This window comes from Herpailurus yagouaroundi, unplaced genomic scaffold (genome assembly GCF_014898765.1).
Source record: "Herpailurus yagouaroundi ecotype Mexico unplaced genomic scaffold, PumYag 182, whole genome shotgun sequence".
In the NCBI taxonomy this organism is placed as follows: domain Eukaryota; kingdom Metazoa; phylum Chordata; class Mammalia; order Carnivora; family Felidae; genus Herpailurus; species Herpailurus yagouaroundi.
Window position 1 is genome coordinate 25,606,805 of NW_024412413.1, and position 17,150 is coordinate 25,623,954.

Genomic DNA, 17,150 nt, shown 5'->3' on the forward strand with positions numbered 1-17,150 from the left:
ATTAAATTATTTAAAAAAATTTTTTAAATGTTTTACTTATTCTTGAGAGACAGAAAGAGAGAGAGAGAGAGAGAGCATGAGCAGGGGAGGAGCAGTGCAAGAGAGGGACACAGAATCTAAAGCAGGCTCCAGGCTCTGAGCTGTCAGCACAGAGCCCGATATGGGGCTCAAACCCACAAACCTCAAGATCATAACCTGAGCCGAAGTCGGATGCTTAAACCGACTGAGCCACCCAGGTGCCCCTCCTATTAAATTATTAAAAACTGTTATGATTAAATGGATTTGCTTCAGTTACATGAAAAATTAACTCATGCAAGTTAGTCACCTGTCGATAATTACTGTCAGTTATTTACCTGTCAATAAATTGTTACTCTACTTATGGTATTTTTCCTATATTTTTGTTTCTAGTATGTTTACAGCTTCATTTTCTACTATAAGTGTGAATTACAGAGACATGTTGTGATCAACAGAAATGGAAGAATAAATCAATTTTTGCTTTGTCTGTGTTTCATTCATAGCATGCTATCTACTTTAGTTCAAATAACGAGTCTGCTGAGCTATAGCATAGTCTCATGGCATTTAGTTCTTATTTCCTTGTTTTTTTTGGGTATGGAAACAATGTCCTATGATTAAACCAAATCAGTTGAATTTTTCCTCCCACATGATTTCTAATAATTTATCAAAATACTTCATATTTTACATTACTTACAGTGTATAAGTCACTATAAGTCACCAGAGTGAAATGACTCCTAGGCTCCCTTCCAATTAACACTCCATTGATTTATAATTTTGTGAAATGTATCAAAACATAATTTTTTATGCTTTAACATTCACCACCTTTATTATGTGAATCAGAATATTAGCATTTATTTCTTAAAGAAAATTGACCTATTTTACTAACATAATTATAACCAGATCTTGTTTTTCAGCCTCAAAAGTTTCACTTCTTTTTTAACTACTTCTGAGGAGTAAGAATTTACCAACATGATTTAGCAATCCAGAGAATTTGGTTTTTGCTGGAAAAACTCCCCATGACATTATTAGGTCAACTGCACCCATAGCTTTTAAATGATGGCTCTGAGATTTAAACTTAGATTAAAGTTTAATTTTGTATTAAAGCCTTTTTGTATTAAAGCCTTAAAACCATATTCTTAAATTTCCTTAGCAATTTGCCTTAAATGTGTTTCTCCTGACTTGTCTCCAATAACTTCAGAAATCAAACCTGAGTCAATACATGAGTTCTTAATTAAATATATTCAAACATACAATTTTAATGAAGTACAATTTTAAAGAAGACTTAACTAGTGAAGGCAGATAATACAGACAACTTAAAAAATAAGCCAAAGATCACAAATCAAAGACCAGTAAGAGTCTGGTCCTAGATAGTCCCGATATGCGGGTTATAATAATGATAGCTGAAAAAAAAAAAGAATTTAAGGTATGATAACCATTATTAGGTCATTTACTGCCATGACTTTCCTCACTGTAGGCAGAGTGTAAAAATTTTGTCCTCAAGAGTGACCCTAAATAGTTTCTGTACCGGCTCTGTCCTGGTAAAATAAACTCTGGAAATGTTCATATCAAAAGCTGTCAGGATATTACTCTTAACAAGAATTATCCTGTCAAAATATCACTGTAAAATTTGGAAAGCATAATTACAAGTTTTGCATCACAAAATATTATTCCCAGCGGGCTTCTTTTAGATGCAGGATGTCAACTATTAAAACTAGTCAAAAGCCTGATAATACAAAGTGAAATATTCTTAGAAAAGTAATAAGAATACCTACTTATGTCACATTGGCGTATTTGTTTTAATTTCCTAAGATATCCATGGCAAGGAAAACAAAGTCCTAGACAGAGGTTCTTAGATTTGACTGAGCATACACACCACCTAGGTCTCATCCCAAAATGACTGATTAAGAATGACTGGGAGTTATGGCCCCAAATCTGCATTTTAAAAATAAGACCTCCAGTTTATTCTAATATAGGCATCCTATAAAAAACAAAAACAAAAACTGAGATACACTGACTTTTAGACTACTATAAGAGAACATTGGGAATATTCACAGGGAAGATACTATTTTATCTCAGCAATATTTTATAAGATGAAAGACATTTTAAAAACTACACAAAAAAAGAACCTTCAATTAAAGTCCCAAGATCCTTATATTATGGTTTCAACAAGAAGAATATTTGCAGATAAAACAGATCAGATTGGAAGATTAGGGATTCTTCATTAAAATTAGTTTTTAAAAATTTATAACAAAATCAGTCTTTCAATGCTTAGAGAGCATTGAATAAAACTGATGAAATATTATGAAGACATTTTCCCCAAGCTGGTGTAAATAAAAATAATACAATAAAAGAATTAAAAATTATTAAACTCTAATTCTTCCTGTGTAAGGTCACAGATTAGGGGAACAATTACCAAGTGTTCCCGTAATTGCTTCTTCTAAATCCAAGGGGAAAAAGACTTGGCAAACTATGTAATCTAAAAAGAAAATATTATTATTTATGAATACGATTGTCAGTTTCAAAACAAGATTTTTGTTTTTGAAATTTAGCTACTTATAAGTGGTAAACTGGGCCCACCCTGTGATATTTCTAAGAGCTTGATTATGGACAGTCCCAGAATTTTGGGCAATAGGCAGAATCACTTATAGTACGAAGGAGCTCTACTTTTCATACAAAGCAGAATCAAGTTTTTCCTCAGGATAAAAAATAAATTTCCTAAGATTACTGGAAAAAATTAAATAAAAATCTCCTCGGTACACATAAATCTACTGACTCAAAGTACTAAGTTTACAGGAATCTGAATGTGTTTCTTAATTCTAAAGACAATCTATATTCGTTGTGTAACTTCCTTTCTAGGACAGCAGCATAAATTATTATTCCTATACTTTCCCCAAATAATGTCTATAAACTATGTCAGTGCGTAGGAGCTATAGGTTTCAAGAAACAATATACTCCTGAAAATATCACATTTTGAAAATGCAATCATGACACTGGACAATTTGGAAAGCAACCTCTTTTAAGAGGTAGTTGTAAATGAAGAACTGAGGAGACAAGGATGCTTTCCAGGAAGCAGGCAGGATGTTTCCAGAATCTCATTAAGGTGGAGAGGATATAGCCTCAGGCTAGAAATCAGCTGAAATGATCTGCTTGTGTTAACGGCACCCAATTATCTGTAGGCAAATAGATACAAAGAACTTTCTGCAAAGGTGCCCACGGGGCCTTGGACTATGGGGCCTTGGACTATACGGATCCTACTTTGACATCATCTCTATTAGTTATAACAAGAACAGAAGAAAAACACAAAATATATTTGAAAGGGTAATTTTTAAAACAGTACAATGTTTTTCTTTTAAAGATTATTAGGGCACCTTAAAATTAACTACCGAATACACATATGAACAAGGAAACATAAAAAAAAATGTCATAACCCCAGTATTTTTGAAACTACTTTTTAGTTCCAAACCCCAGTACACATTAATTGTATGAAGTCAATTTTTTTTTTTATTCAGAACCTGTATCTTTGTTTTAAGACTGGTATAAACAAAAATAAAATACAAACAAGTTGTTATTAACATAATAGCTGCAGCTATGAACTGCAAGAATACAGTAAAAAGGAGTCATACTAAATGTTAATGTTCTTGCAACAGAATTATCCCAGTCATTTTATGGTAGCAAATTCTGGCAAGAAATGATAAATTTGTTTCTTATTAAAAGTACCTAAAGAACTTCCAAGATCGATCAGCTGTGCTGCAAAAAAAAAAAAAAGAGCAGTTTATTCAAAAGAGCCCTTACCTTTCTTATTTTCCTAAAAGATTTGCCATTTACAGGTTAACTACTATTTTCAGATCAGTTGTTCAAACCAGGTTCTTGCTGTAAATTCACATCTTAGCTTTATATATAGTAAACTTAACACTCATTTTCCCTTTCTAGTGGATTATCTAGCCTTGAAGCTAAAACACTTGCATAAAAGCAATAATTTAAAATCCTCCATGTAAATCTTGGTTCCTACTTCTCTTGTACCTCATTTTCATTTTCTTGTACTATCTGTTCTTCCTCCTCATCACCAAAAGTCTGTTCCTGCATGGTGGTAAAAGAGAGAGATCTAGCAGCCACTTCTGCAGCAAGACCAGCAGTGAAGGTAAAATCCGGTGACAGCTGGAGCCGTGCCAGCCTCTGCTTAATGGAAGGCTGTAATAAGTCCCCGGGAGCTGGATGGGCAGTGGACAGGCTCCCTACGTCCGCCTGCCGAGATTCCTCTTCACTCTCACATTGGGAACACACTCTTTCTTCAGCTCCTTGGAGGAAGACTTCATTTGCAGAATTGTCTTTATTTTTACCATCTAGAGGGTTTTCACATAAATACTCAGTCCTACTACTTATTTCATTGTCAGCTGTGGAGGGTTTACTATTTTCCTCTTCAGTATCATTTTTACCAACTGTCCCCATATCTGAATCCACTGATGGTTCTGAATTACTTATGGGTTCCACTGGGTCTACAGGAGACAAGGATTTCAACACAGCTTCAAAGAAAAAAAAAAGAAAGAAAGAAAGAAAGAAAAAGAAAAAAAAAAGAAAGAAAAATAATAACTAAGGACCCAACAATGATTTAAACTTTAATTTAAACTTCCAGTCGTTATTTTTCTAATAAAGAACAATAAATAAAAGCTAAATAAATCTTTCTATTAAATCTATATACATTTATAAATCCAGAGAACTTTGTAAGAGATAAAATGCCTAAGAAATGAAATGAGATGGGGTTTTAATGAAGATTTTAAAACACCTCACACATTGTATTATTCAAAATATTAAAGCAGTGGTTCTCAAAGTGTGGTCCCCGAACCAACAGCATCAGTTATTTGGTAGAAATGCAAATTCCCACCAGGACCTACTGAATGGCAAACTGTGAATGAGGACTGGCTGTGTTTACAAACCCTACGCTTGATTCTGATGCACACTAAAGTTTGAGAACCATCTTATGAAAGAATAAGCAGCATGATTTTTACTGATAATATGTCAGATAAAAGGCCTGAAGTAATCCAGATAATAATCATATCTTTAACACATATATATTTACAAGTGAAAACAGTATGGGAAAAAAAAAATGCACACAATCCTATTCGCTTGCCAACCACCTAACAAGACCCTGATGAAAGTAAAGCCATAACTTCCACACATTTTGTAATGTCACATAAAAGTATAAAACAAAATAAAATCTGTATTCAAGATCAACTACTGTACAAAGCATAATACATAAACATTATATCCATACGGCAGAAGGTGTCCTTTCAAGGAAAATGAAGTTTTATTTAGCCCCTCTTGATGTTAGTAGGCAGTGGGTTGCTTGCTAGGCAGTCTCTCCTCCCAGTATGAGGGGTTAGTACAATACAATATATTAGGAAGCATGACGGAAGAAAAACAAGTGCTTCTTGAAGATCTGGCGTTTATTTAAAAAATAATTTGTAAAAGGTGTCCATTTCCAAGAAACAGATCCCTAAGCTGCAGTAACTCCACTAGAGAAGCAGCAACAACAGAAAACAATGGCCACAGCAGGTTCCAGTGTAGAATATCCCTCTCTAATTCCATGCGGACTTTACCCCTGTAGGCAGAGATGAAAACAACTCTGGAAGATGTACTGAAATTTTTCACGGAAAAAGCATTTTATGGTATCAGCAGCTTTTTACTTATTTCACAAACAAAATCAGCAATACTGCGGTTTCTAACGTAGCTACCCAAAGCATATACCTGAAAAAAGACACATTTCTCTCATTATATCTTTGCCCATACTGTCAGTAGGATAATTTTAAAGCTATATGGAGAAAATACTAAACAATAGAAAGGATACAAATGTATATACAAGGCTATTCTCAGTCTTCATGTACATTTTTAGTCAATAAATCTAGTTCTTAAAGAATGCAACATGTATTAGATGTTGATTGATATCCCTGATTATTGCTAATTAAATAGGGCAATATAATCTGCACATCTGGAGGATCAAGTGTTAACATTGCTAGAATGTAAAGCTCCAGTAGTACAGGGATTTTTGTCTCTTGATTTATGCACTAGGGATATAGCAGTAAACAGTGCCTCAGTAACTACTTGTTGAATGAATAATTTGCTGAATGAACACTGTGGGGGATAATAAAGCTCCTACTGAAAGAGACTGTAATTTCATTATAGAGACAAAAACACTGAATGCACAGAAAACAATAGTGCCTAAAACCATACTCTCAATCCCTGATTCATGCAGACCCAAAATATGAACAAGCAGGCTGCAGGAACTCTTTACTGCTGCACCTGGGAAGTTTTTAATCTGGTACATATGTTGCTGCTCAAGACACGGTTACAATTCCCTCCAGGGCCCCTCTGGTGTGAGGGTCTGTAGTGGTGGGAGAGGTAGCAGGGCTGGAACAGAGGATTCATGGAGGAGCAACTGGTAGAAAGGACAGCTTGGTGGAGAAGACAGAATTCTTAGCAAAGAGATCAGCATTATGTTTTTATTTTTTTTTAAGTTTTTTTTTTTTTTTTTTTAAAGTAAACTCTACACCCAATGTGGGGGCTTGAACTCACAACCCCAAGATGAAGTCGCATGTTCTATCGACTGAGCCAGCCAGGCACCGCAGCATGAATGTTTTTCATGAATAAAAATAGTAAGTTTGTGGGACCACAGTCTAATTAGATAAATATAACCAGAGGAAGATATCCATATCAGAAAGAGTGATAAATATAATTAAATATGATGGATTCATATGATAGAGAGGCTTGAAACCAGGAAAAAGAGTTTAGATTTAATAGAGTGGGAAAGGGGGAACCACTGCAGGTTTTAAAGACAGAGAGCTATCAGGGCACCTGGGTGGCTCAGTTGGTTAAACATCCAACTTCAGCTCAGGTCATGATCTCACGGCTCATGGGTTCGAGCCCCTGTCAGGCTCTGTGCGGACAGCTCAGAGCCTGGAGCCTGCTTCAGATTCTGTGTCTCCCTCTCTCTCTGCCCCTCCCCGACTCATTCTCATTCTCTCTCTCTCAAAAATAAATAAACATTAAAAAAATTAAAAAAAAAAAAAAGACAGAGAGCTATTATCATTGTACTGTTTGAGAAAAATCTGGAGGCAGCCTGCAAGGACAGAAGCTAGCTTAGAAGCTATCTTCTAAGGAAAGCTTAGAAGAAAAAGGTATTGAAAATAGAAGTCAGCTGGGGCGCCTCGCTGACTCAGTACAGCATGTGACTCTTGATCTTGGGGTTGTGAATTTGAGCCCTATGTTGGGGGTAGAGTTTACATAAAAAAAAAAAGAATGGAAGTCAGTTAAGAGGCTATTACAATGTATGAGCATAATCTAATAAGGATCTGGGCTATAAAGGGGGCCAGTGGGAAGAGGAAGGATGAAATCAACAAAGGTGTATCTGGACATGGGACAATGGCAGGACTCCTAAGAGAAGAAAAGAGAAATCTGAGGAAATTTCCAGAAGTACAGGTAATCTATATACTCCCAATGAAAAAAAGAATGGGAAAGGAAGGCAGTTGATTTTGAGGTTTCAGGTAAGTACTCTAAACTGGAAGAGGAATCGCACTCTACCTCTTGGAAATCTACAGAAGTTAATTCCTCAATTAGAAATTAGCTAGTCTGATACTGTCAAGATACCCTCATTCCTTCCCTCACCTCGCATGAAGTCCAACCAAAGAAAAGAGTGGCAAACATAAAGGAGTTTAATGCCAATCGTCAGTATTGTCAAATCATCCAATTTTGTCAATATTGAAGTACGGAGACAGCTTGCACAGAAGCACCTCCTCTTGTTCCATCTACTTAACGTGTTCAAACCAACTGAGAAGCCTTAATGATGTAGCTAACTGGCCTAGGTCTTAATCCACTTGTTTCAATGATGAATGTGGAGTTACTAATTTGATGCTTCATTGAGGTATTTATAACATCAACCTAAAGAGAACAGAGTTTAGAATCTCAAATTCACTAATCTGATGCTTCACTGAAGTATTGATAGTATCCACATAAAGAGAAGAGTTTAGAATCTCAAATTCACTAAATTTGAAAACATATTTATTCAACTCACTGCCATTCCAAAATAATTTAGTAAAACATCAAGTTACTGATGAAAAAGCCTGATTTCATATTCCCAATTTGATTATATACCTAGTCTTTAGTCTTTTATTGATCATATTGATTTTGTGTCTAGAAGAAAAAGCACTATACTTGCTGAGAGATCCCTAAAATTACAGCTGTAAGAATTACAGCTAAAATAAAAGTCGTAGTTCAAGAAAAAAGAGTCCCCTTCATTAAAATAACCTTTTACTCTGAAGTCAGTGCTTACCGTGATCACTAAATAGAAGTTGCTTCCACTTCTGCCTTTCTGCCTCCGATGCTTTAAATCCCAGCACAGATTTTAGTTCTTGGAGTACCCTCTTGGATTCTTCATGCTCACGCTTCTGTCTGTCTCTGTCTTCTTGAGACAAGTAATAAAAATCATCCTTTCTGAAATCACTGTCCATATCTATATCGTCTACATAAGCTTCTAATTCCTGAAAATGAATAAAGAAAAAGCACTTTACTTCAAGCAGACAATTTTCTAGTAGCATTCATTACCTTGTACCTACCCATCTCCAAGATTAAACAATGAAGACTCTTGGCACAGGTCACTAAAGCAAAGGTGGGCAAACAAAGCAAACATATTATTATAGGTAAACTGAAGTCTTAAAAAAACTTAGCAGTTGATAATGAAAGGGACCGTGGATAAGAAAGTTTAATAACTTCAATCATTATTTTTCTGCTCTGATACCATCCTGTAGATCTAGTTAATATTATAGTTATTAGCTCTGCCAAAACAAATCAAAATTAGAAGGGCTGGTGGTTTGGGGAAGTGGTCAGGTATATTAGCCTTCTTGTGGCTGTATTTGTGGTTCTTTCTGACTTCCCAGGAGGTTTGAACACTATTCCTAGAATTGGGGAATACCTCATCTTATGGTTCTTCTTATCACTAAGACACAGACGAGGCCCCTTGCTTACCCAGCCTCCCTTGCAGTTATGATTCAGGCAAATGACTCGGGATCCTCTAATCATATGTATATAGATCAGATCGGACCCAGAAGTTTGTTACAAGGGAAGCAGGCGTTTTAAGGAATCCACTCTGGCAAGAATGGTGGCAGATCAAGTTTCCAGAGGTAGAGGTTCTGAAGGTAGTTTTTATTATTCAGCAATGATGGAGCGAGTGACAATGTCTGCAACCAGTGACTGGGCAATGATGTTGCTGGAACTGGAACAGTTCTTTTGAGTAAATTGGGCTGTTTACCCCATCCTAGTTCAAACGTAACTATGAGGCCCTCAGAGATATTCTGTCGGTCACCTCCTGGTTTTTTAAACAAATTTCTTGTTTGTTAAACAGATTGGTCTCCCTTTGCAATTAAGAATGCTGAGTAGACAATATGACTGAAGGAAAAAAAGTTTTCCTTAGGATAAACAAAAGAAATCTTTGTCAGTATCGAAAGAAATCATTGAAAAATTGGTTTTTTTAAGCGAGGTATAACATACATGCTGCCAAATACACAAATCTTAAGTGTACAGGATTTTTACATATGTATACAGTCTGGTAACCACCACTCACATTTCCAGTATTGTAGAAGGCACCTTTGCCAATGCATTAATTTTTAAGGTATTTAATCACTTTTAAGTGTCTAAGAAATAGACAGTAAGATACAAATAACATGAAGACTTGCTGGTAGGGGCACCTGGGTGGCTCAGTTGGCTGAAAGTCTGACTTTGGCTCAGGTCATGGTCTCACCATTTGTGAGCTCAAGCCCCGCATCAGGTTTGGTGCTGTCAGCACAGGGCCTGCGTGGGATCCTCTGTCCCCTTTTCTCTCTCTGCCCCTCCTCCACTCATTCATTCATTCATTCTCTCTCTCTCTGTCTCTCTCTCCCCTACCCCTCTTTGTCAAAAATAAATAAAATATTAAAGAAAAAAATCTTTATAAAAATTTGCTGGTAGATTCAGTGGATTCAAACTCAAGGTACTAAGAATTAATGATTTGTTATCAGTTCAATATATTGTGTGGTAATTTTGAAGCTCATTACAAACATAAATTTAACAACTTAGTCAGTAATGATCCACACCACTTACAGAGATAGATAGGTAAACTCTGTATGGGAAACTCTTCTTTAGGGGGAAGAAAACAGCAATTATCACCATTACCTGCTCCTCCGGGATTGGATCTTTGTCCGCGATGTGTAGAGTTGGCTGCGTCAAAGGTACCACAGTACAACGTGGGTTTTCACACACCGTTTCAGGCTTGCCTTAAAAAGCAATAGGCCACACAGAAATGAGTGAACATCGAATTAAAAAACATTTTTAGTACTAATATTTTGCCAATTTCATAGTCTGGCATTCTAATTATAACTTTCAATTTATAAAAAAAATTAAGGATGTTAAAGTTAACAATGGTAATAGCGGTAGATTTACAATGTAAGTTAAACCCTCAGAGGAGAAACTTGTTTTCCTCTCCCTTCTTCACCTCACCATAGTATCTGGTTCACAACAGGTACTTCCTCTCTAAATCCTCGCTAAACAAATCAACTTTTGTTCATAGCATGGGAAATCTCAAGAGAGACCATCACTCTTCCCCACAAAAAATAAGCTTCAATCTTACATTTCCCTTATATTATTTTTACTCTCAGAAGTTAGACTTGGAAATGGGTTTCACAAGTCATAGCTTGAAAAGATCACCCAGGTGTTAACTTTAATTACTTAACATTGGTATTTGGTATCTAACCATGGGGTTCTCATATTCTCATATCTAGCTCTCTACCTTCCAACATTATCTCTCTACTTAAAAAGAAGTAGGCTTGGGCACCTGGGTGGCTCAGCTGGTTAAGCATCTGACTCTTGGTTTTGGCTCAGGTCATGATCTGTTTGTGAGTTAGAGCCCTGTGTTGGGCTCTACGCTGACAGTGTGGAGCCTGCTTGGGATTGTCTCCCTCTCTCTCTCTCTGCCCCTCCCCTGCTCACTCATTCTCTCTCAAAATAAATAAATAAACATTAAAAAGAAGTAGGCTTTAGGGGTGCGTAAGTGGTTCAGTCAATTGAGTGTCCGACTCTTGGTTTTGGCTTAGGTATTACCTCACGGTTCGTGAGACTTCGGCTCTGTGCTGACAGTGCAAGGCCTGCTTGGGATTCTCTCTCCCTCTCTCTCTCTGGCCCTGCCCATGCTTGCTCACTCAGTCCCTCTCTCTCTCTCTCAAAATAAATAAACTTAAAAAAGAATTAGGCTTTAGACATCTAGATTTCTACCTTTTAAAAGTAATGACAGATAACTGGTTGGGACCAGAGTTAGGGGAGACTCCTGGCTGTCAAGGGCTAGTGTGGACAAAGCAAGCTGGACTGGAATGAGATAGGATGGGAAGGACTCTCACTAGGTGTGAGTCAGCAGCAATGTGGCTTAGGAGACAGTCCATATTATCAGGTGATTGCTTACATACAAGGCATTGAATAAGTAAGTTAATACCGAAGATAATGAGAGCCAAGTTTCTCATGGTGGTACAAATATACAGAGGGAGAAGTACAGGAAGAACCATGGAACTATTTGGAGGTATCGATGTGAACCCATGGTTTATAACATATATGGACAGATGTAGGAATATGTATGTATAAGTATATACACAGATATATTTCACTGTCCTCTACACTGAAAATTGGTAAAAACAAGAACATCCCAGTGGCTATGAGCATACTTAGCACCCACAAGGGGCACCCCTTAGGGCTAGGGGCAAGTAAAGTATAAAGAAGTGATCAAAAAATGATCAAAAAATGACACAAACCTTAAATGGGTTCCCTCTGGTCAAACTTTGTACAATTTGAGCAACAAAATAACAAATTATGATCCACAGAATAAAATAAGAATCCATACATCCATATTGATATAAATAAGCAGAAAAGGGGGATGCTTTGGCTCACAATAGAATGCCAACTAGTAAGTATAAAAGGAAAAATGGAATTAGAAAATTACCATCTGGCAACCATCACAATAATATCTAATTCAAGCAAGATCCACAAATGGATGCTAAAACTAGTGGGGGGAAAACATTTAAGCTATTTTCTTTTACTCAATAAAATTCACTCTTGTTGGTATATAATTTTATGAGTTTAGACAAATTAGAGTCATATAACCACTATCACCACAACTAAGATAGAGAACAGTTCCTTCACCTCAAAACATTTCTTATGTTATTCATCTCTCCATATCCAACTCCCAATAACCATTGGTATGTTTGCTGTTCCCATGAAATTTTACTGTTTTAAGAATGTCATTTAAATGGGATCATAGACTATGTAGTGATTAACACAACGCATTAGTGATTCCTCCGTCTTAATGATGTATCAGTAGTTCATTTCTTCTTTTTTTGCTGAGCACTATTCCATTGTGTGGATGGATAGAACAGTTTATCTATTCACCAGCTGAAGGACACTTGGTCTGCTTCTAGTTTTTAGTGATTATGAATAAAGCCATTAAAACATTTGTTTATAGATTTTCATGTGAACATTAAATTTTTATATCTTGTGAGTAAATATCTGGAATACTAGTGCATCATATAGATTGTATATGCTTAATAGTGACTAAATATTTGGTGAAGAAAGGATATTTATATAACCTCAGGATATTTTTTTTTAATAAAATACTTATCATGAAAGACAAGAAAAGCTAAAGTGAATGAAGAGCATAAAAGCTAAATGCCATGTGTAATCTGGACATATAGCATTACTATTGTATCAATCAGTGAAATTAGAATGGGATCTGTGGATTAGAAAGCAATTTATATCAGTGCTCATGTCTTCATTTTGGTGGTATATTGTGGGTATGTAGGAGAAAGTCCATTTTTCAAAAATGCAAACAGAAAATTTAGGGGTAATGTGGTCTCATGTCTGCATCTTACTCTCAAATGGTTCAGAATAATACTACCAAAAGAGGGGCACCTGGGTGGCTCAGTCAGTCGAGCGTCCAACTTCAGCTCAGGTCATGATCTCGCAGTTTGTGAGTTTGAGCCCCATGTCAGGCTCTGTGCTGACAGCTCAGAGCCTGGAGCCTGCTTCAGATTCTGGGTCTCCCTCTCTCTCTGCCCCTCCCTGCTCATGCTCACTCTCTCTCAAAAATAAATAAACATTAAAAAAAAAAATACTACCAAAAGAATTTATACATGGATACATAAGGAGGTAAGGCCAATATGGTAGAATGTCAACAACTGAGGAATATGGATGAAGGGTACCGTGAGCTATGGTGATACCTCTGTAGTTTTAAAATAACTTAAAAAAGAGCTAACAGCTAGGGCACCTGGGTGGCTCAGGTGGTTGAGCATCCAACTCTTGATTTTGGCTCAGGTCATGATCTCACGGTTTGTGAGTTTGAGCCCTGTGGTGGGCTCTGCAGGGGCCTCCTTGGGATTCTCTCTTTCTCTCTGCCCTTCCCTCGCTTGCATGAGCATGCATGTGTGAGCACTCTCTCTCTCAAAATAAACAAATGAACATTAAAAAAAACCAGCTAACAGCTAAATAAACCACCTGCTTCTTAAAAAATATCATATAAATATTTTATTCAAAGTTGTATAGCCATGGCCACTATAAGTGTTTTACGGAGAAAAGTTTGAAAATGACTTGTATCTTAATTCTTATCACTATCACCTATAAGCAAAAGCCACATATGGAGAACATAATGACTTATCACCAGCCCGATGATTTGGAGATAGTTTTGACAATTATGTTTAAGTGACTAAGATTCAGCATCTCAGAGTATGCTAAGGGGAGGGATGAATGGGATGTATCTTTTAATACCCAGTGGTGTTCTGAATGTTTCCATTTGAAGAAAATGTACTCAAAAGCTCTAGACTTAAGTCACATCAGAAAGTTTAACATGCATAAATATTTGCACATATTAAAAATCCTTGGCAAATTTACCCTTTGAAGAAAAAAATTACTTGCCAATTACATTTTAGATATAAAGGAAATCTATTGGTGATGTATCAGTAATTAGCATGTTAACATTTCCTTTGAATAAAGTTAATACTTTCCCTATGTAAAGACTTATCCAGCTTCTTAAAGACATTGAAGTATTACAGATCTAGCTGGAAACAAAAAATGACTAACAGGATGATAAAGCATTAATCATCTTTGCCAGCAATACAATTTCTATACATAAATCTGATTAACTTTATCATAAAGGTCCAAGGGATAAACATGGTATTGTTTGGTAGCACAAGTTCAGAAATTAATATGCCAAATATTTACAATGAATTAGTGATTAGTAAAAATGGGTCAAATTAAAGCAGTTTTGCATAAAATTTCAAGATTGCCCATTCGCATAGCAATACAAAGCATTCCAATGTTACCATTAAATAATGGCATTTAATACATTTTAGACTCTTAATAACAAGTATGCAGTGCCACCTATTATAGCATTTATTTATCATTTATGAATGGCTGAAGTATTTTATCCTAAAAGCAAGATTCAACTTCTGGCCCCTAACTATCAAACTCATTATTACACTAATGGGAAAAGAGTTTCTAAAAGTTCTAATTATGGAATACTACCTATTAAAATCTATCCCTTCATTTAAGTTCATTATTATTATTTTTAATGTTTATTTATGTTTGAGAGAGAGAGAGAGACAGAGCACAAGTGGGGAAGGCACAAAGAGAGAGGGAGACACAGAATCTGAAGCAGGCTCGTCAGCACTGAGCCAATGCGGGGCTCAAACTCACGGACCGCAAGATCATGACCTGAGCCAAAGTCAGACACTTAACCAACTGAGCCACCCAGGTGCCCCTCACTGAAGTTTTTGAAAAGGAGGTTTACGATTCAGAGAACTTTCAAAACATATTCACTTACTGTTTACAAAGTAAGAGCCAGACTATATATTCAGTGTCAGTTTGTATGTATAAGTTCAACTTTCTTTTAGTAAATTAAGTTTTGTCATGTCGCTTTCATCGTGGAGATGAGAAATCTACCTAATAAAACCCTACTGGAGTGGAGTAAGCATGTCTGACAAGTGTGTATGAAAGGAAGCACTCATTGGTACCTTTCCTATCTGTGTTTCTTCGGAGCAGTCGGTCCACTTGAGAAATGGCCTCTTCCCAGCAATTGTTGCTCGCCTGAACATGGGGCTGAATCAACTTCAACTTCTGTTCTAGGATTTGATAAGATTCTGATACTAGTTCTTGTGTTTCTTTAGTACAAACAAGCTTTTCAAGTTCATCTTCAAGAATTATTACCCTGAGTAATAAAGAAAAACAGAAACTGATTTCTAAAATATTAAGTGGAAAATTTATAACTCACAGGACTTATTTAAGAAATAAGCTTAAAAGATGAAGTTCTGGAGACGGAAAGTGGTGATGGTTGCATAACAATGTATGTTTACTTTTTTAGGCCACTAAATTGTACACTTAAAAATGATTAAATAATACATTTCATGTTACGTGTATTTTATTATAATGTTGTAAAAAGCTTATAAAGAGTATCACCTATTTATTCAACAATATTTATTTTACATATATGAGGCATTTTATGAGCTGAAATGATAAATTAACCTCATTTCATACTTAATAGGAAAAATAGCTAAATCAGGGAAATTATGCATTATAGAGAAATATAATACAATATCATAAAAAGTTATAACTAACATTTTATTTCCATTTTACAGATGAGGAATTCGGTCCAGAGAGTTAAAGAAACTTGCCCAGAGTTATACAGCTGTTAGCTGTAAATATGGGCTGAAGCTAAGCCCCAAAGTATAATACCACAGAAAGATAGTGTTATAAGAATTCAGAAGAGGGGGAAGGTGCTACCAGCTATGGGTACAGACAGGGAACAGCTAAGGAAAAGGTACTTTTGAGGAAGCATTGAAGGATGGATAAAATGTGAACATGTACAAAAGATGAAAAAGTTCATTCTAAATGGTATATGGGAAAAGGCATTTATGCAGTTTGTTTGGACTGAAGGAAAAGAATGAGAAGGACTGAAAAACAGACTATAATAGAGTTATAGCAAATTCTTTCAATAGAATGTTTTACACAGACTTCAGTCTCTACTGCTTGTACTCTGTAACCAGTGAAGATGTTTAAGGGAGAAAGCAAATATATGCCTCAGAAACATTAATCTGGCAGGGAGCTCTCTGGAGGCAGGGAGAACAGTTAAAGGGTTAATGCCCTAGTATCAGCAACTGGGAAAAGCAATGGGGACAAGTGAGGAGGAGGAGTGAAACACAAAACAAATGTTTTTGGAAGTGTTCAGACAACACTTCTAAAAAATTTTGTGTAGCTGTGCTATAGAGCAAATCAGAGATGATGGTTTGTGACCGGTATACTGTTTGAAAGGTGACGTATAGTAGCATATATAGAATATTTCATTTTTAAGCTGGAGACATCCTTCCCGTGCATAATCCACAATCTCTGCCCGAGGCACAAAGCCCCTCTTGTTCATGTCCATCCAGTGTGGCCTTTCTTCCCTGAGCCATCCTCCCTCACTCTAATGCATTCCATTATGTCTTGTGTAGTTCTGATTCTACTGCCAAAAATTAATTCTTTAGAGACTCTAGCTTTGCCCAATATAACCTTTCCACTGAAATTTTTTTCCTGACAAAGGCCCAACCTTTGTTGCCCACTCAAGTAGAGATTGCCTTGTCTCCCATACTCCCTGTGGGAGATAAGACTGTCAGGTTAGCATTCATTCATCTGCTTTCTTAGAATAGCAGCTAGAGACCAGCTCAGACAGTAAACAGATGGGTAAAAACTTACCTTCTCAAAATGTTTTTCTCACCTTAATTTCCTATTTTTATTCATCATATCCTTCCTCACTCCAGTGAACTAGCCCTTTGATTTTACTGAGACTTCAAATGCTTTTGACTTGTTTTGTTCTATTTTGATCTTACAAAACGGACTCCTGCCCTCCCCTTCTACTTCTTGCCTGGTATCCAGGGTTGAGTACATCAACTACAATCTCATCAACTCATTAAGTTCCTATGACCTTCCTGATTACCAACACAACATGAACCCAACCATCCATCTGATCTAGCCCTATACTGCAAGTATCCGTTACAGAAAAATTTCACTGGAGTGACTGGATCCTACATTTGACCAAGGCAGAGTACCAA

The 17,150-nt window shown here is 36.3% G+C and overlaps 1 protein-coding gene across 11 annotated transcripts in view; it reads right to left on the reverse strand.

Annotated features, from left to right (window-relative positions):
* The window catches only part of VEZT (vezatin, adherens junctions transmembrane protein), a 78,818-nt gene that overhangs the window by 12,376 nt on the left and 49,292 nt on the right, over positions 1-17,150 (reverse strand). For 5 of the 11 annotated variants that reach the window (XM_040491179.1, XM_040491178.1, XM_040491177.1 and 2 more), the window contains 4 exons: positions 15,081-15,274; positions 10,210-10,310; positions 8,336-8,543; positions 1,236-4,535 (listed from right to left, as the gene is read on the reverse strand). In XM_040491179.1, coding sequence (XP_040347113.1) covers positions 4,021-4,535; positions 8,336-8,543; positions 10,210-10,310; positions 15,081-15,274 — 1,018 coding nt within the window. In that variant the 3' untranslated portion in view covers positions 1,236-4,020. Of the gene's footprint in view, positions 1-1,235; positions 4,536-5,293; positions 5,612-8,335; positions 8,544-10,209; positions 10,311-15,080; positions 15,275-17,150 lie in introns of those variants that run through there. The other 6 variants (XM_040491182.1, XM_040491181.1, XM_040491184.1 and 3 more) reach the window with 2 other exon arrangements.